The following is a 20,468-nucleotide window of genomic DNA, read 5'->3' on the forward strand; positions in this document are numbered from 1 at the left end:
AGAAAGAGAGGGATCGGTTCCGTCCGATAATGTTCGTCTGTTCCATGTGATTGTTGTCATTTTTTCAGTTTTTGTTTCATTTATTGTTTGGTAGTTTGAAAGCGATGCGTATAAGCGTGGTAATAAGAATTATCATTGAGTGATATCAATATTTTTCGTTTTATTTAGACAGTGGGGTCAGTAAATTGTTGATCTCGTTAAATGTGCGTTACAAAGCGACCCAAACCTCTGAGTGATTACGTTTAACTTTGTTTTCCGAATTTGAAAGTTGATTTTAAGTACTGAACTGAAAATGAGTGAAAATCTTTTGTTGACAAGCAGGCCTGGTGATGTCAAAGTTCAAATCCAGTCGCCTCAACCGAAAAAGTTAACGCACTTACCCGAGAGACCCAAAGTGGACTTGGCCTTTTCGGATTTAAATTATACCGTCAAACAAGGGAAACGTAAGTAAATATTTTATAACATGTCATTTGCATCTTTATATATTGGATTGTCCTTTAATTAATTTCATTGAAGTGCCAAATATCCAACATAACTCATACATCAAGTTTCCTTCGAAAAAAACTCAAATTTTTGCTCTGAACGCCATATTTTTATTCAAGGTTTTATTCTCGATTTTAATTTGAGTGCATGGTCATTTTTAAAGGTATTTCCTCGGTTTTATGTTCTTGTTATCATTACGTAGCTTAATTATTTCGTACAATATTTGACGTAATTTGAATTGTAATAAGGGAAGGGAAAAAAGCACACGCATTTGTCCAAAGTTTTAAAATCCAAAAAATATTTATTTTATTTCCCAGGTCTAGACAAGTAAACAGGTAAAATTTGATGCAAAAAAGCATCGGAATTAACGATAGAAGGAAAATAGGAAATAACGAGGGAAATCAGGCATAATAAAATAAAATATCTTGATCTTAAAGATCAAAACAAAAGCATCTTTTTACGTTGAACATTATAAAGTACAAAGGAATTTTCCATCTTAAAAATAATTACTACTTAAGAACTGTGGTGTCCTTTGTTTTATAATTTTATCTTGCGCTTGTACCTCCCGCAGATTTAGAAGTTCTTAGTACTCTGAGCCATTAGACTGTCGTCAAGGTAGTCAGGTTTCCGAATATAAACTCATAAATGTTATCAAAGCTGCTCATCGTAAATATGGTTAGTGACGTAAAAATGACAAAGATCAAATATTCGTATCGCTGCACACTGAGAGATTAGCAATACAAAGTTATCCAAAAACCTGCGATTTTAAAAGTCACAATCTTTACCACTTTACCACTTTACCACTGAAATCAAGCCAAATTTGATCGCGTGTAACGTTAATCACGTAAAAAACATTTTGCCCACCCATAATGAAGTTCTAATTACACACGTAAAATTAATCAAGGAAAATTTATACGAAAACCGGCCATCAAACGGAAGCTCGTTATAAGGTCCAATTATAATATTTCAAAGTTGACGTCATCCCTGTCATGGAATTTTTTTACGATGATATTAATTGATTTTTATTTTGTTTTTTGTTTGGAGCGCTTTCGTTGGCGTTCGCAGTGGTTGGTGTCGGGATGGTTTCCTGGTGTCCACCGATACAGAAATAAAAAATAAGCAACGTCTAAAAACGAGTGTAAAAAGTTTGTTGGCTACACCCCTGTCGCCCCTTCCGGTCTAGAGAAACTTCGTTCTGGCTGAACTTTCTCTTTCGTTTTCGTTCGACTTATGATACGAAAATGTCCAAATAATGGAATTCTCTCGATTTTGCAATGTTTACCACCGAAAATGTTTAGACATAAAAGTAATATAAAATCCGTGATGTTTTTTTTCTTGTGGGAAACTTTCGATTATTTACGGCTTTATTAAGTAGGTGCTCTCTAATTTTCAACACTGGCATGTTATAAAAATGGTTGTTATTAAGTAACGGAGCGTTTATATTTTATTCCAAAGATATGGAAATTATTTAACATTAATGAGAGTCAATAAAGTTGCGTAGTAGTCAACAAAGCTAATCTTTAGCTTTAACAGCGTGCATACTTACAGAATTTAATATTGCATCGGTCAAATAATAAACATAACCACGTCGTATTAATTGGCTTTCATGTTACGCACTGATTTTTTATTTATAAAAATCGTGGTTATGATTGAGCGGAAGCGGAATTAATCAATCAACATTAAAAGCGCCATTTCTCTCGATTTGAAATATAAGAACTGGTGGTATGGAGTTGGTTTTGAGTGAAAATTTGAATTCATATGGAAATGAATAATTCACCAATATTAACAACATCGTAAAATTTAGAAGAGGAAAATAAGAAAAAGGGATTTAAATAAAAATCTGCAACCGGTTCTGATTATTTTCATATTATTTTCGAAAAAGTCAGTACTCGTATGTGTTAACAGTGGAAGTTACAGTTTCAATCTAACTGGAACCACCGAAAAAGATAAGAAAAGTTACTGCTGTCTGTCGGTGGTCTTCACTTTTGGGCACTGTCCAAACTGTTACCCGTTTACGACAGGCAAATGAACCATGTGCCTTTCGCGCAGGGAAGAAACTGGGATTGGGATTTACGACCCGTGCCTGGAACCGTTTGATCTAACCCCAGCCTTGGAATCTTCAAAAAAAAAATCAGTTGAGGGATTCTTCTTGTCATTGTTGTGCGCTGAAACCATATAGCTATTAGATAATATAGTGGCTTTACTACGGTAAAAATTGATGCGTCGCATGCGTCACCCCTCAACTGACTAAGTTGTGACATTCCTTAATTTTCCTTTATAATTGATTAATTTTTATAATAACGTAACATCCATCTTTTTCTACATGTATTTCTGCATGGATTTTTAGCAGATAACGATTTTTAACTGCGCAATTTTTTGCGCTTGCTTATTTCGATGGAATTTCGTTTTTTAAATTGTGATAATAAACAGTATAGATAAACTTTCTGCAAAAATGTTTTTACCATGCATATGTTTAGTAATCCCAATATTAGAACCGAAAGAAATGAGGATGTCTATTCGAAGCGATAAATACAATATACTAATTATATTAATTTATTAATTCTCCAAAACTAACTTGTTTTATAATAGTCTTTAATTTTCTTGGTTATGTTTTCCAATACTTCCAATTGTCCATTGGCACTTTTTATAATTATATCTTTACTAGGTGAAGGAATGAGCGTTCTGTTTATAAGAGCTGCTTCTTGAACATGTTTCCACAGATTTTTCTTATGCAAAGTTATATATAGATTTTTAACAGCCATCTTTGATGATTTCGACTTTGTTTACATTTTCAATAGAGGTTAATCCTATGAGGTTATTAATTACAGAATGATGCCGACGTGAGTGCTGCAATTCTGCACTGCTTTTTCACACCTTAACTCCTTTTTTGCCTGAAAATTTAATAGGATTTCGACATATTTTGAGAAAATATTGCCAAAAAAAAAATGTACATATAGGTATGAATTTTTCTTTTCATAGCACATCCTTTATTCGCAGGTAAATAATTCATTATCGGTATTAATTAATTAGATTGGCGAGACAGCAGCCTCTGCGCTCTTGAGTTCTTGGAACCCAGACAGGGTCGGGTCTAGCCCATTCTTTTTTCTATTTTTTACTTATACTTTCTATAACCCATTGTATGTCTGTTGCGTAGCTTTTTGAAATGCTCTAATTTCTATTATTCGCAATGACGTCCATGCCAAGTTAATCCTTAATTTTCCTGTAGAATCACTTCCTTAAATGATAAATTGGTTAAGGCTTTCGCGGCCCGTTGATAAGCTATTATCTTCATTCCAACAACGGAGATGGAAGGACCTCTGAAGAAGCTCGCCACTCGTGCTAGCGAAACGTTAGGAAGTAATTCCAATCGACGACGGCCTTTAAACCCGAATGAAGATAATAACTTCCTTAAATGTTGGGTGAACAGAGTTTGGATAAGTAATTTTTTGTTTCCTTCTTGCTAAAGGGGAAAGAGGAAAAGTATTCTTGTTTTCTGTTCTATTATTTTAGATAGATAACAAAATAATATTTACCAATTTGCACTAAATTATATTATTTTTAATTAGAGGGCATTTTTCATGGGTTTTTTGAGACTTCATGTCATTTTTATAATGTTCCTACCTATTGTTTGTGATAATACACCTCTTTATACGAACTTTTTACTTTTATTTTTGGTATTTTAGTTAGTTTGAGGGGCAATCGCCATCCAAAGTTGGTTGGATTTCGTGGATTGCATAAAAATTTAATGGATTTGAAATTTCACGGATTGCGCAGAATTTATATGGACTTTCAAATAATTTGTACGAATTTTATTGATTTTTAACAATAATTAATAAATTAGAAATCATCAAAAATTAGAGATATATATTAAAATAATAAATAATTAAATTAAAAAATAAAATAAAATAGTTATTAAATAGGTAAGTAAACTAATAAATAAATGCATACATTTTTTAAATGAACATAATTATTTTTTCAAAATTCTCTTAGTTTTTTTATTTTTCTGCAGATTGAAAAAAGTTTTTTCCTTTCGACGTTAAATAAATAAAAGAAAACTTTTATGAGTAAATTATCTATCTTTATTAAAATTAAATTATCTATCTTTATAACTTTAATTACGTAATTTTATTTATACAATTTATATATTTATAAAATAATTTTGTTAATTGTTAATATATATATATGTTATCGAAAAGTTACAATAAAAACCTGAAATAATTTTGAATGTTTGGGTTGAGTGAATACTCTAAAAAATCTAAATTAAATACACCACCAGTAAAGTTCCTTTGATGTAACAACAGTTTTTCTCAAATTTGCTTATGGCTCAACCAAATGTTACACCTGTCGACGCCAATCTACAAATAACTTAATTTTGTGTAATTGGTGTTATTCCTTACTTTTTACAAAACTTATGGATTGCTCCTGCGTCGATTTTTGCCGAGTCGAATTTGCTGACGTTTCGCCAATCATCGGGATGGCTTCTTCAAAGCTTGACTGAAACTGGCTCGCATTTTACTCTATACATGCTTATATATTGTTTGAGGGGGGCGGAGCTAAATGAGGGGCATAAACACCGTCTCAGATGACTGTTTCCCATATTGGTGACAGGTAGAGACCTGAGTCATGGTTAAGATTGTTAAGTCGTTTTTAGATTTATGTAGACTCTCGGATTTTTTGTTGGTAGAAGAATTGTTGCTCGTCAACACAAGTTTCTATATCTATTGGGCCCATCCTATAACTTGTCACTATGCGATGTCATTAGCTTGAAATGAGTTAGACGCCTGTATCAAATTAAGTTAATATTGTGCTCTTGTTAACGGTATTTTTTTTTCGCAGAAGACAAAACGATATTGAAAAATGTCAGTGGCAGGCTCAGGTCGGGGGAGCTCACCGCCATTATGGGACCGTCGGGGGCTGGCAAATCCACCCTCTTGAACATTTTGACCGGGTTCAAGTAAGTGCCTTTTTTCCGCTCACCTCTATTATCTCTAGTTTATTTCTTTTGCTAGTGATATTTCTAAACATTGTGTTCTAGATATGAGTGACTAAATTTTCGACTTGGTATTGTGACAAAAGCCACGCGTTCGTACAGACTGGTACAAAGTCCGAGATATTTTATCTTTACTTTTCAATACAAGGCAGTCGTGTGGTGTGTTCGTGATTCACGTTTCGATTCAGGAAAATTCCTTTCTCGGGATTTTATCTGTTATTGGAAATTAAGTAGTTTCTGCTTTATAATAATTTTTTTAGTTAGCCACACTATTGCGTGTACCTAGTTATTTATTTATTTATTTACTTCCTATTTGGGACACAAACAGGTTAAACCCACAACAGTGCCCTCTTGAGAATCCAAATATAAGTACATAATATTATGCAAAGTTTAGTTAATAATAACAATACATAAGAAAAATACGAAAGAGAAAAAGAAAATAAATAAATGCGATGAATTGAGTCGGGCATAGGCATAGGTTACTTACAACATAACTAATATTTTAGATTGAAAAGCGCATCAAATGCGCCAATCTTATCATTTATTGATTTATTTTTTTTGATTATTTATTTATTATGTGGTATACTTTAAATAAGTAAGAGCAAGAGAAAATTGTGAATCAGATACGAATGTCGATCGGTCTAACGGTCAGTTTTTTCTTGAGAGCGTAAATAAATCCAAGTTTATACAGTGAAGGTTTGCATCTCCCAGCATACGTAATAAGGTGCTTCTAAAGGGAATAATAAATAAACATTGCTATAGAGTAAGACTGGAGACGCATAAGTTTTTGAAAATAATTGCTTATGAGCTAAGCTTGCGGCTTATAGCTGCTGAGAAAATAAACTACCCTGATTCCAAATTATAAAATTTTAAATAATGCCATAATTGTTCGAAAAAGAGCATTGTTTTAATGCCAATCCATCCTAGTGTCAATCCATCATTATTGTTTATTGTTTATTTATCTGATCGTTTATTGAACTACCACTTCTTGTTGCCTTTTATTTTGTAAAGTTTTTATAAGAAAACAACAATAATATGTTAAATAATAATAAATAATAATTCTTCATCCCAAAAGAAAAAAAACATAAAAAATATAATTGGCTACGTCATTTATAGTATTGGGGTTGGTTAGTTGACCACTTCTTAATTGACTAGTCAAATTCGATCAAAATGTTTTAAATAACAATTGTAACAATAATAATATGGATTTGTAGTCAAAGAATACCCGAATAGGATACTTCGGGGAATCCCAGTAAAAATATCCACTTCATTTAGTTCTCAGAACACCGCGAAGGCGACGTAACGCACAATATAAATAAATATAAATTAATAAATAAAAATTTCATTGTATTTTAAAATTTATTTCGTTCAATTAACTGGCCAATTGACAAAAAAAAACAGTTCTCGCCAATTCCACAACTATAGTCATTTATAATGATAATAATCCTAAGCTTTTCTTAATAAGCAACTAAAATTGCAAATTCTTTGACTTTTGTCTTGTTTACAAGCGAAAAAATAAAAATAATCAAAATTGACTTATAATAAATAAACTTAGCTATGCAATTTATTTTAGATATCATTTTTTGGTAGGACGAATTTTTAATTTTTATCTCGACACAAAGCAAATATAGGTTATGAAAAATCAGGTCTGGATTAGCCCTTTGCTACAACATTGACCAAATTTTATCAAAATCGACAAGAGAGTGTTTGAAGACCTTGTATGTTTGAGGCAAATCAATTAATTAGAATTTCTTAAAAGAAGGACTTTTGTGAATAGCTTTTTGCGAGATACCTATAATATCTACAAATATATATACAATTTCTTGGAATTTTAAGAATTCATTCAAAAGATAAGTTATTCAATCTATTTTTCTGAAGAGGAATTGGTAATTTTTGCACTTAAACTTTTAGGCTATTCTCTATCTAAATACTGACTAGTAATCCTTCAGTGCAGTCTTAAAAGCATAGTCAACGAACTGTTTTGGATTGCGACTTATTGCTAGAGTATGGGAGAAATAGAAAGTGATTAATTTCTTCTAAAAAAATATTTGGACTATCATAATTGGAATTAATTGCACTAAATGTCCAATGAGTTCATGTGCTTGAAATTGAAAAAAAAATACACGTTTGCGACGTTTATTGGACTTTAAAATATATATTTTATAGACTCTAATTATTATTTTTACGCAATAGTTTAAATCAATACCTATGTACTTATATTAACCTTTGGTCATCTCCGTGTTGTGTTGTTCAAGGTTCTGTATATAGATTTGAAAATAGTATTGTTAGCTGTTAATTTGGTGCCTTTCATATTAAACATAATCTGTAGTGAATATTTTCTAAATTTGCAATAACAGTTTCAAATTTTAATCGTAGTTTTTTGGTGTTGATAATGTGGTGCGAGTCGACAAATTCCTTGAAATTATCTACCATTTAAACGCTGAAACCGTTTTCCGATATTTTTTAATCAGTTTATTAAACTTTATAGATTCGACCTTATTTCTAGAGTATAGACCATTACTTGACATGCCGGTCATATTATTAAAATTAGTAAACAATTTCGTTAGTCGTGTATATCTAGTTTGATTTTCTAATGCTCCCACTGCACAGCGTATAGAGGTCACAAGGTTAGCAATTAAGCCGTTGCCTAGTAAAATGACATACCTATTTGATAAGATGCGACAAGCATCATACTGGTTGCAGAAATAACATACAACAAAGCAAACACATTCTCCAAATTCCATTAAAATCGGCAAGTGTTTGAAGCAAAGAAATTTAGCAATGGATACGAAGTTGTGGTATGGCATGAGCCAAGACATTACTGCATCATTGTATTATTAATAATATTGTTGTTATTATTTAGAATTTCTTAAAAGTAGAAATACTTTATCGAGCACTTTTTAGCAAAGCATGAGTCCAACTTCAAAATCCACAAGTACGTAAGGTCTCTATATTATCTCCCACTGTGGGAGATAATATAGGGACGTTTGCCGTTTACGTCATTCGACAGTAAATGTCGGATTGCTGTTTTGCAAACACGCATCCAAAAGCTAGTAGAAAAAGTTGATAAACTTTATCGGTCACTCGCTCCGTTCGTGTCAAATAAAAGTCGTGACGAAAGTGACGTTTATCAAGCTTCTTTCTTAATATGCTATTACAATTGAGGGTTTTTCTTATGTGTTGATGCATTAAAATTATGGAGAAAAACTCAAAGTATTAGCGACCAAAATTCTTCACGATAGCAAAATGATCCCAAAATTGCCTACTGGATAACTGATAAAATATAACTCAGCACTTTTATCTCTTGATAAGAAATAAAAAATATAAATCTGTTACGTAGTCGGAGCCAAAACAATTAAGCTTCTCATTCATTGGCGCGATTGAGCTTTATTTATTTAACTCTCTAAGTGTTGGCGGTCACACATAACTTCAAACTCTGGATAATAGATTTTAAAACGGCTCTCGATTTGAGTAAATTCCTCTAAAAACGCATTCGGCATTTTTTTATTATTCTACCCAATAAGACGACTATTGTCATAATCGGACATCCCACTGCCTGACAACAGCGACACGTGTCAAACATGTTGCCAAATTTTTGGGAAATATTTCAATCAAATATTTCATGTTAATTAGGATAAAAAAAATTGTAAAGCATATTTATAGTACATGGAACGCAACAACACAACAAATAAAAGTGTTTCTCATTCATAGTTCAAACGGCTATTTGTTTGATAATTTGCAGTGTGTAGAACTTTTTAATGTATCCTGTTTTGAAAATAATGAGTTCCCGAATGACTTAGTGGTTTTCTTAGAAGCAGTCAGTGTTGAAGAGTGACTTTTTTTCGTCATCCTGGTTGTTTAAATCAATGATGCTCAAATTTGTTACTTAATAATGGATTGACTTTGGATTTGATCCAATTTGGTTGATTTGGCAACCCAGCATCTTATTGCCTGGCTTACCGCTACTATCACACTCACTACCCGCATTTGATAGTAATTCTTTGGAGTTGTGTTTCTGGAATGATATACTGCGACCGCTTTAACTAGTACTTTTGCCCTTTGCACCTCGATCCTCATGTTGACTTATTAAATTATGTGGTGCCATTTCAATAACACCTTGTATTAGCCTTTTCACTGTTTTTATTTATATATTTAATCTATTTAATTTATTATTTTATATATATATATATATATATATATATATATATATATATATATATATATATATATATATATATATATATATATATATATATATATATGTATATATATGTATATATATATATATATATATATATATATATATATATATATATATATATATATATATATATATATATATATATATATATATATATATATATATATATATATATATATATATATATATATATATATATATATATAATATATATATATTATAGAGCCTTGAAAAGATAAAATAATCCTGTTCTGAAAAAGATATTGAGAAGACTATATGTTTGGGTTGATATTTCAGTAGATGTGGGTGGGCTATTTGAAAATACCTCAACAAAACAGAATCAATCGTTTGCAGGACCGACGGAGTACGTGGACAGGTTTTAATGAACGACAAGGAAAGAGATTTAAGTCAGTTCAGAAAATTGTCTGCTTATATTATGCAGGACAATCAACTACATGGAAATTTGACGGTGGACGAAGCTATGACTGTTGCTGCAAAATTGAAAATCGGGGAAAAATCACGACCCGAAAGAGAGGACATCGTATGTATTTCGTTGTTAAAACGTAATTGTTCGACAAACTTGTGCTTTGCTGAATCGTAAATTTACTGTAATCGGATCAGTAATAATGTTAGGTATGATATCGTCAAATAAATGTAACCTAGAAACGATGGTTACATCAAACAATTGTGTATTTATTCATTCGTTAAGGCAAGAAACCGCAATCGTTGTTCAGATCTTTTTTTTTGTTTTCTCTTAGTAACTACAGGGAGGCACACAGAATAATAATTTAAATTCTCTGGTTATAAGTGTATTTGCAGTGAATAATAAAATGTGACTAGAATGTCGTTCCGTCTTTTAAGATTAAATTTTGTTAACCTTGACATGAACGGTTTGTGGCAAAAATAAATTCTTAACGGGTATAATATACATACGGCATTATAACATGCAAGGTGTTGAACTGAATTTTTATGGGTGCGTTTTCTTTCGTTTTGATATAAATATTGGTATTATACTTCCAAAAGTTGAAAAATCACATTGTCAATTTGTTCAGGACGAAAACAAGTTTAAAATTTTTCGATAGATATCAGAAATATTGGACACATTGGGACTAATAGATCACAGAACGACAATGACGAGCGGCTTATCCGGAGGTCAAAAGAAAAGGCTTTCAATTGCCCTAGAGCTCGTAAGCAACCCTCCGATCATGTTTTTTGACGAGCCGACCAGCGGGCTTGATTCTTCATCGTGTTTTCAGTGTATATCTCTTTTGAAGACACTGGCTAGAGGTAAGACATTTGGTTTGACCTATTCCGGTGGTGATTCTTTGCAATGCGTGTTTTGATTACATCGGTCTATAGTTTTGTTCATTTTTGTCGCTCAAAATGTGTTAATAAACAACATACCCAGTAGTTCCGGAAATATCTGAAAAAGGAATCTACATGGCCATATTCAATCGCAAATTCCGAATACGCTACTTGCACTTAATTTTTTTATTTGCTAGAAATGTTTATTCGTAGATTTAGAACACAACTGTCAAATATTTTTGACAATGCACTAACTAACACCAAAATTAATTTTACGCGTATTTTGAGCTCGAGAAATCGAGCTGTGACGTGCAAAGTAATGTGTGACCTGCAGTTAACCTCAAATGTTAGACCCTTTTTCCTCTCTTATAATATTTAGAAGCTTATGTCACTTTATTGGTTATTAACGGATTATAACCTGATTTTTGCGTCGTTATTTTGAATTCAACATTTTTAGTTTTTGCACGTTCTTGTTGATATTACGTTAAACGGTTAGAATAAGTATGGCTTTCTCGCACTGGGATAAGTATTTGATGAAGTTTTAAGATGCATAATGATGCATTAGATATCTTAATTAGGAGGCTTGAAAAAGATGAAACCGGTGTTAAATGTGGCAGAATTACCTTATGGAATTGTATTCAACACATGGGTTTTAGATTTAAAAAAAAATGACAAAAGGCAAGTTTCGTTTAGAATTCTTAGAATTAGGATTTACAGAGAACAACAAAGGCCAATTATTTACTTGGATGAAACCTGGTTCGACACTTATGATACCCCGGAAAAGGGTTGGGTTGACTCAACTGATAAGTGTAAAATAAACGCGCCATCAAAAAGAGGTAAAAGAATAACTATTTTGCATGCTGGCTCTAAAGATGGTTGGATTCCAAATAGACTTTCTCTTTCTGCGAAAAATATTAAAGATTCTTCTCTGGATTACCATGAAGACTAATTCCAAACATTCCTCCTAATAGCGTAATTGTAATGGACAATGCAAGTTATCACAGTAGACAGTTGACTAAAACTCATGTGTCACAAAAGCAACAATCCAAAACTGCATGTATAATAACGACATTTATTTTCACGAAGATTATACCAAAAAGCAATTAATTGAAGTTCTACAAGGCTTGAACCTACAAAAGGAATACGTCTGTGATTATTATGCAAAAAATCTAGGGCATACCGTTTTAAGGCTTCCACCTTACCACTGTATGTTTAATCCCATTGAACATTAACTCCAATGTCCTCAAACTTATAGAAACCGAAATTTTTAACATCCCTCCACAAAGTTGGGCAAATTCTGTTAAACATATATAAAAATCAGAACAATCGTATATCCATGTTGCGAATAATATAGAACAAATAATAATTAGAACAGGCGATGATAGCGATAGTGATACTGATATATTATGTGAATAATTTTAAGTAATTTAAGTAGGTAATAAAAATAATTTGTAATTTTATTTTAGATTTAAACATAAATAAATAAATAAATATTGTTTAGTACATTTTCTAACAAAACCCCAAATAATTAAATTCTAAGGAAAGTACGGACCTGTTCTGTCATATTTCATTCTTACAGCTTGCCCGGGTCTTTCCCTAATTCGTATCAGTTAGTCACATTCTTATATCTATGAACAGACTTTACCTCCAACAGCACTCTATATCTTTATACTCAACAGGCTTTACACAACTCGTTTTTCATTGTTTGCGAATTGCGATATTTCATTCGACTTATAGGCGGAAGAACTATAATATGTACAATCCATCAACCATCTGCCAGACTTTTTGAAATGTTCGATCAGCTGTACACCCTTTCGGACGGCCAGTGTGTCTATCAGGGTTCGACAAAGATGCTTGTGCAATTTTTGGGCAGGTTGGGATTACAGTGTCCTTCATACCATAACCCTGCTTCTTACATTATTGAGGTAAATCTGCCATTTTGTCGTTAGTTTATGGCCAAAGAATATTTTTAATCCCGTAGGTCGCCTGTGGCGAATACGGAAACCACACCAGAAAGCTTGTTAACGCCATCGATAATGGGAAAAACGATGTTCGGGAAGGTAAACCCCTACCCGAGTTGAAAATAACTGACAACTTAAATAACGCCGAGAAATACGCCCACGATATAAAAAATACTATCGTTGCCTCTAAGTTCAACAAAGACGATAAAAACGCGAAAGTTTATAACGATACCACCATTCCCGCTTTGCCACAGAAAGTTTTGAACAACGGCGTTAAAGACGGTAAGTTTTTTTTGTCTTTTGACTTTTTATGATCTTGTATGAAACATAACTCCCTATGTGGCAGATCATTCAAAAGATGACGTAGAAAAGGCTAATGCTGAGTCTGCTTTGCTCGGCGATAACGCGATGCCTGTCAAACAACCTAGATATGGTAACACTGAACTTCAGCAGTTCTTCATAATTTTGAAAAGGACTTTACTATTTAGCAGAAGAGACTGGGTGAGTAAGGCTGTTCACTTGTGGCCCTCAAAATGGCTAGAGGTCTTGAGTCACATCTTTTGAAGCGGTCTCTAACCAAAAATAAAACAAAAAAGGTCAACCCATGACCAGTCTTTAACTTTCGACCTCTTTCTTATTTCAAGTTGTGACTTGTTTAAATTTAAATTAAATTATTGCATTTTTGACGAATGTTAATGAAATATAAAAAATCTTATTGGACTAAAACTAAAGGCATATTTAAAAATGCAACGGTTATATTATTTTTGTAAAAAAAAAGTTTGTTCAAAATATTTGAATAATTTGAAAAAATCTAAAAACTCTCAAACATGGTTCTTGTTGACTGTTGAGTAATTTCTTGGTTTGGTTATAACATATAATAACAAAATGTCTTAAAAATACATATATCCATCTTATTATTCTAAAATGTATAAACATTTTGGAAGCTATTATGTAATTTGAAGGAATTAGTAATATTTCTGAGAAATACTAAGAGATGCTCGAACTTCCGTCGTCTTTATTTTATTTTGAATTACGCAGTTTTATCGCTATCCGTGGTCAATCATCTAGCACGTCCTAGTTCAAAATAAATAAGAACTAAAAGTTCAAATTTTCACGAAAAAACGGTGTTGGCGATACAATTGTCATGTGAAAAAATATAATTTCGTGAAAATCTGAACTTTTAACTCTTATTAATTTTTTTAAATGGATTTTCATCAAGTAAAAGCCACTTAGTTCAACACAATAAAAACTATGTTGAATGGTTTAATAAACAATAAAACTATTTTGTAATAATCTGGTGTTCAATATTATGTGAATTATGTGATTTTATAGAACCCTTAATTGATTATTTTATTGATTATAGAAACCATAATAACAAAACCAAAATACAATACTATTAGAAATTTAAAAAGCATCGTATTTGTGGCATTGTTTTTGCAAATTGAATTTTGCTCTTGAAAATCTTTAAAATACTGAGACATATGTGTTCCGGCACTTAGAAGATATGTATATAAAAACGTCATTCAGTTTTGTGAAAATATGGCGAGTGTATGAAACTTGATAAAAATATGGGAAAAAAAGTCAAGACAAATATCATTTTAGGAACAACAATGTTAATATATATCTTTATTAATATACCAAATAAAACAAAATGCCTATCTATTGAACTATAAACAATTTGATCTATCATAGCTTACAGAATAATGTACATCTTTATTGACATACCAAATAAAACAAAATGCCCATATATTGAATTATAAACAATTTGATCTTTTCTAATAAGGGAGTTAGTATAGTGATTTGAAATGTTTAACATTGACTAATTGTGCAGTTTTGTGACATTATACCAATGTTGCAAATTTTTTGGCAAGTTCGCACCATTTTTAAAGAATGAAAAAAAAAATGCGAGCAGGTAAAAAACATTCTCTTCAGAAGTTTAATATATATTTTATACTGTGGAGCTTGTTATATGTTTTCTACCGAATGTTTACTGATTTTTATTTTTAGACCCTTATGTATCTGCGACTGTTTGCCCACATATTGGTCGGTTTTCTGATTGGCGCGCTGTATTTTAAAATCGGCAATGACGGCGCTAAGGTTCTCTCTAATCTTGGATTTCTGTTCTTCAATATGTTGTTCTTGATGTACACTTCGATGACCATTACCATTCTGTCTTTCCCGTTAGAAATGCCGGTCTTATTAAAGGAACATTTCAACAGATGGTATTCTCTAAGATCCTACTATTTGGCTATCACATTATCTGACATTCCGTTTCAGGTAATAGAACATTAAATTTATTTGTTCCTTTACTTATAATTTTTCATATTTTAATTCTGTTTATAGACAATTTTTTGCGTTATCTACGTGACAATAGTATATTTTATGACTGCTCAACCTTTGGAGGCATCCAGATATGGAATGTTCCTTTTGGCATGTTTGTTGGTATCCTTCGTGGCGCAAAGTATTGGACTCGTTGTGGGCGCAGCCATGAATGTTCAGGTAACTCCGATTTTTTTTTTAAACATATTAATTTTACAAAATTGAAACGTCTTATTCCGATTTAATAAATATAAAGTTCTACTGATTTGACATAACAAATTTAATGAATTTTTTTTTTAGAATGGTGTATTTTTGGCTCCAGTGATGTCGGTACCTTTTCTGCTCTTCTCTGGTTTCTTTGTATCATTCGACGCCATACCTGTGTATTTAAGATGGATCACCTATTTGTCTTACATAAGATATGGTTTCGAAGGTACGGCTTTGGCGACATACGGATTTGATAGGTCGAAACTTCAGTGTTTCATTAGTTACTGTCACTTTAAATCTCCGTCAATTACCCTGGAAGAGCTCGACATGATCGATTCGAGTTATATGGTGGATATTGTTGCGCTGGTGGTAATATTTATAGTTTTAAGAATCGCGGCGTATGTATTTTTGAAATTGAAGCTGAGAGCGAATCATTAAAACTGCAACAATTATTATCGTATATTAGAAAAGACGTCTGTATTTACAAGTATATCAAGTAGGTGGAAGTAGTGCAAAGCAATTTTATTATAAAATGTTGAAGAAAATGTTGGAGGTTAAACTTACAAAAGATTTAGATCTTTATGTTCGATAGGTGAGATAGATGAGTTTCTAATGTGCTGTAGTTTAGGGGCTGTGAGATATTAAGTTGCAAAATACACTTGCCAGTTGAAAAATTGCCGACTTCCATGACTATTCATAAACATTCTTAGATTGTAGGTTTGTAAGTTAGGACTACGTAGGTTGCTTGTTGAATTTTGTCTTACAAAGCTGCATTGAAACCTTTAATTCGTTTTTTTTTTACATCTACACAAATGAATCACATAAGGTTTACAGTTCATGTTATCGAAGATCTTTGTTATAATATGGACCATCTTAATGTTTAGAATTTTATATAACTTAGGTGTTAGGTAAATAAATATTTTATATATGATGTACAGGGTTACAAATAAATTATTTTAAAATATGCTGTCTTTTGTTCCTGCATATTATCTCGTGCAATAAAATATAAAATAAAAGAAAAAAGAAACATTTAAAGATATTAAAATATTGCTTTTCGCAAGATTTTTTTTTAATAGGGAACGGGATTAATAAATTTTTTATTTTTATTTATTAATTGTTATTTATTTTTTCTACTCCTTATTCTAACACAGTGTTCAAATATGTGTGTGGAACTAACATTCGAATAATTTAAGATGTGGATTCTACATGAAAAATATGAAATTTTGTTCATGTGAAAATGAATCCGAAAATGCACACTTTCAAGCTACAGGGTGTTAATCTTATAGAAGGGGTTTTTAATAAATATCTTAAATATCCCTTCATCGATTTTGTTGAAATTTGGTAGTGTTTGTGACAAGAGGCTTATTGAGGATTAATGAAATTAAAATTTTGAAGTGATTTCCCTATCGAATATTTTTTACAAAAAAATGTGGGTCACTGACTTTAATAACAATTAAAATTTTTTCAAATGAAGCAGCTAAAAATGCAACTTTTTTATCTCTAATTTCTTTGGGATCTTGCTTCGTTTTCAAGAAGAAAAAAACAATTTAATGCATGTCCTTAATTCCCAACAAATTCTAGTCTGTTTTTTGTCCTTAATTGCCAAATTCTAGTCTTTAAAATGTCATATTACTAACATATGATATGATATTAATGACGACAGTTTATTATTATTATGTAAAAAAAATAGGCACAAACAAGTGTCACTTCATTTACTTTACTTCACATGTCACTCATTGAGTGTATTCCTGCTATTATGCAAAAATATATTCAAAATCTAGATTAACTATAGCATCCAACACATTAATATACGACTCACTCCTTTATTTCTTATTTATTGCCTAATCAAACACGTGACTAAAGTGGTGTTGCATAATATATTTTGATTATTTTATAAGATTCTATGCTAAGAATTTTTTGGGTTTTAATATTTGCCGTTGAGGCTAACTTATACCATTATAAGTGGTGAAAATCGCTCAATTGAAATGGATAGAAAGTAGGTGTGAATGATTGATTTTGTACTGACATCCCCTTATAAGGTGCCAAACGTTTTTGTTAGGACTTTCAAGATAATAAACCATTTTCCACAATTTTAAAACTTCAAATATGAGTTACTAATCCTTGTACACACTTTCTGAAAGTGGTAATGTACAGGGCTTTAATTAAGTATGCAACTTAATTTGAATTTTGGTTGATTTTCATGTAAATATACTGCAACACTTGTTTTTGAAATATAGTTTTTAAAAATTTTATTGTTTTTTTTTGTATTTTTATATTGATATTTCATGGAATATTAGTATTTAAGGGCTTCTTCAACACGCTCGAGTTCAAAATGTTTAAATTTGTCCATTAAAAATCAAATACATAAACAATATTTTAACCAGAACCTTGGAAAATTGACAAAGTTTTATCCTATTCTCAGAAAAGGCGATCCTTCCGTAGTTGAAAACTACCGACCTATTTCGCTCTTATGCAATTTTTCGAAAATATTGGAAATTACATTAAATAAATTTATTTTTGCTCAAATTAGAAATAAACTGTCTACGCAACAACATTGTTTTTATGGGAAAAGATCATGTGTCACCAATTTATATTCCCCGCCTTCTTATGTTTGTGACTCCCTGGACAAGGAAGGTCAAGTTGACGTTATATACACTGACTTCCACAAAGCGTTTGACCAGATAGATCATCACTTACTGATTGAAAAATCATCTCAAAAATTTGGTTTCCCCGATTCGCTGATCACATAGTTAAGGTCCTAGCTGGTGAACCGTCCATAGTTAGTTGAGATTGAGGGGTTTAGATCAGTTCCTTTTTTTTCCAACTTTTGGTGTGCCTCAAGGTTCTAATCTTGGACCACTACTGTTCAATATATTTATAGACGATCTCTTATCTTTGATCATCTGCGGATGACCTAAAACTATATCAATGCATTAAAACCGGCACGGATTGCTTAATTCTCCATGATAACATCAATATTGTCAGTCAGTGGTGTACTAAAAATAAATTGCATCATCAGCAAGTGTAATGTGGTTTCTTACCAACGCACAAAAACTCCTATAGTTTTTAATCACAATATGGATGGTACTATCCTGACTAGACTTTGCACTGTAAAGGATCTGGGGATTGTATTTGACCAGACGTTCTCTTTTGTACCTCACATTATTATAATGGTTTCCAGTGCAATGCAAATTTTAGGATTCCTACTAAGAAATTGCAGGTATTTTTATAGCTCAGGTACTGGTAAATTGTCATTTAACTGTTACGTTAGGTCCAAGCTTGACTATGGCTCGCTGGTATGGTCCATTGAGAGTGTGCAGAGAAGGTTACTGTAGTATTTAATGTTCAGGGAGGACGGTTCCTATCCTGAGAGGAGAATTGATCATGATCTTCTGCCGGGAAGGTTCGCTGTACTGCCTCTAAGCTTGCGCAGACTTGCAATCTTTTTCATTTCTCTACAAGTTATTTCATTACGAAGTCGATTGTCTGTTTCTTCTGGAACAAGTACCTTTTCATGTACCGCAGTTACTCTAGTTCAATATCAATTTTCAAAACCCTATTTACAATATGTGTGTTACCTTCAACAAACTATCATCACACTGCGTCTTATCCTTTTCTTCTTTCCTTCTTTATTTTTAGTTTAGTTTAACATTAGTTTTTACCTAATTGTAATTGGGTCATGTTACCCGTTGGAAAAAATAAAGTGCTATTATATTTGAATGGCTGCTCGTAGCAACACCCACCAAGTATCCTTTTTTATCGCGAAAAATCATCTTTTCTACTCCCGTCTGTAAAATACCCAATTACGCACCGATCTAGCGCGCGGGAAGCGCCACTTTACCACGTCAGTTTCGTTTCCCACGAATCCGAGCCAATTCGGACATTTCCGGGATTTTACCGCACGGGTTTGGGAGCAATCGGATGTTTTCGGAGATATTTCCCACGCTTTACGTTTTACATTTGTCAATTCTGAGGGACATGTCAGAATGTATTCGTGTTGTTTTGCGAAAATGTATCGAAAAACTAATGGTCGTAGAAAAAATATACTATGCAACACGTTGGGTAAACTTTTTAACTCGCTTGCTCCGCTCGTGTCAAATAAACTCGTGAGTCAAATGACGTTTACCACACTTGTTGCATAATTTACTATTGTGACATAGGAAGTATTTTACTAGTTTATACAAAAAAATAAAACAAAAATGACATCTGTATGTAAAAAAAACGAACGTCTTGTGTCTTATATGAACTTTTTGCTTTTCAATTAAACAAGAATTCATTCCTAAAAATTACTTAATAATGTGATGCAGCAGTTCTTGTGGATTATAACGCTCTTTTGTCTAATTTGTCTTTAAGTAGACTGTATTATATTTCCAATTTCTTTACATTTACGTGTAGATTGTTTCAGTCCTCCCCAAATCATGATTAAAAGAAACTTAAATGCCTGGGTACTCCAGCGAAAGAAAGCAAAAAACTAAGAGTTTGATAAAAAATTGGTTCAACGCGGTGTAATTAATTAATATCTTTCTAAATTAGGTACCATAACGTCTGTCGTTTGGGGTCTATTTTGCTGGATTAATACCGAAAATGAAAGTAAAATAGTAAAGCGTTGACATAATATCTAATTTTAAATAATGTTTTTAGTGTCTTTGTAGGGAATGTGGGGAAACATTGATACTTAATCTCAAAATATTTCACAAAATAATGTTTTTAGTGTCTTTTTTACGGAATTTTGGGAAACATTGATACTTAATCTCAAAATGGTTCACAAAATAATGTTTTTAGTGTCTTTGTACGGAATGTGGAGAAATATTGATACTTAATCTGAAAATGGTTGAGATTACGAGCATCTTTTCCCTTAAAATGACATATACGTAAATGAGGTCTATGATTAGAGAAATGACCTTTAGAAAATTGTCAAACTTTTATTTTATAATAAGTGTAAATTTTATATTATATATATTAATTAATATATTATATAAATTATATATATAACGATCTAAGT

The 20,468-nt window shown here is 31.8% G+C and overlaps 1 protein-coding gene across 1 annotated transcript; it reads left to right on the top strand.

Moving 5' to 3' along the window:
• The first annotated feature begins 60 nt into the window (after positions 1-60).
• On the top strand, positions 61-16,430 carry LOC132704314 (ATP-binding cassette subfamily G member 4). Its single transcript, XM_060674231.1, has 10 exons — positions 61-443; positions 5,320-5,437; positions 10,029-10,215; positions 10,757-10,961; positions 12,717-12,904; positions 12,961-13,222; positions 13,287-13,441; positions 14,948-15,217; positions 15,284-15,439; positions 15,560-16,430. The coding sequence occupies exons 1-10, from the start codon at positions 293-295 to the stop codon at positions 15,902-15,904; spliced, it is 2,037 nt and encodes a 678-aa protein (XP_060530214.1). The 5' UTR covers positions 61-292; the 3' UTR covers positions 15,905-16,430.
• The last annotated feature ends 4,038 nt before the right edge of the window (positions 16,431-20,468 follow it).

Source organism: Cylas formicarius, unplaced genomic scaffold (assembly GCF_029955315.1).
Source record: "Cylas formicarius isolate icCylForm1 unplaced genomic scaffold, icCylForm1.1 PGA_scaffold_7__23_contigs__length_41026272, whole genome shotgun sequence".
In the NCBI taxonomy this organism is placed as follows: Eukaryota; Metazoa; Arthropoda; class Insecta; order Coleoptera; family Brentidae; genus Cylas; species Cylas formicarius.

Bases quoted from the DNA above. Each gene is read 5' to 3' on its own strand.
- LOC132704314 (XM_060674231.1), top strand. From the start codon at position 293: ATGAGTGAAAATCTTTTGTTGACAAGCAGGCCTGGTGATGTCAAAGTT. The intron at 444-5,319 runs GTAAGTAAATAT...TTTTTTTCGCAG, and splicing joins TACCGTCAAACAAGGGAAAC to AAGACAAAACGATATTGAAA. The intron at 13,223-13,286 runs GTAAGTTTTTTT...CCTATGTGGCAG, and splicing joins GAACAACGGCGTTAAAGACG to ATCATTCAAAAGATGACGTA.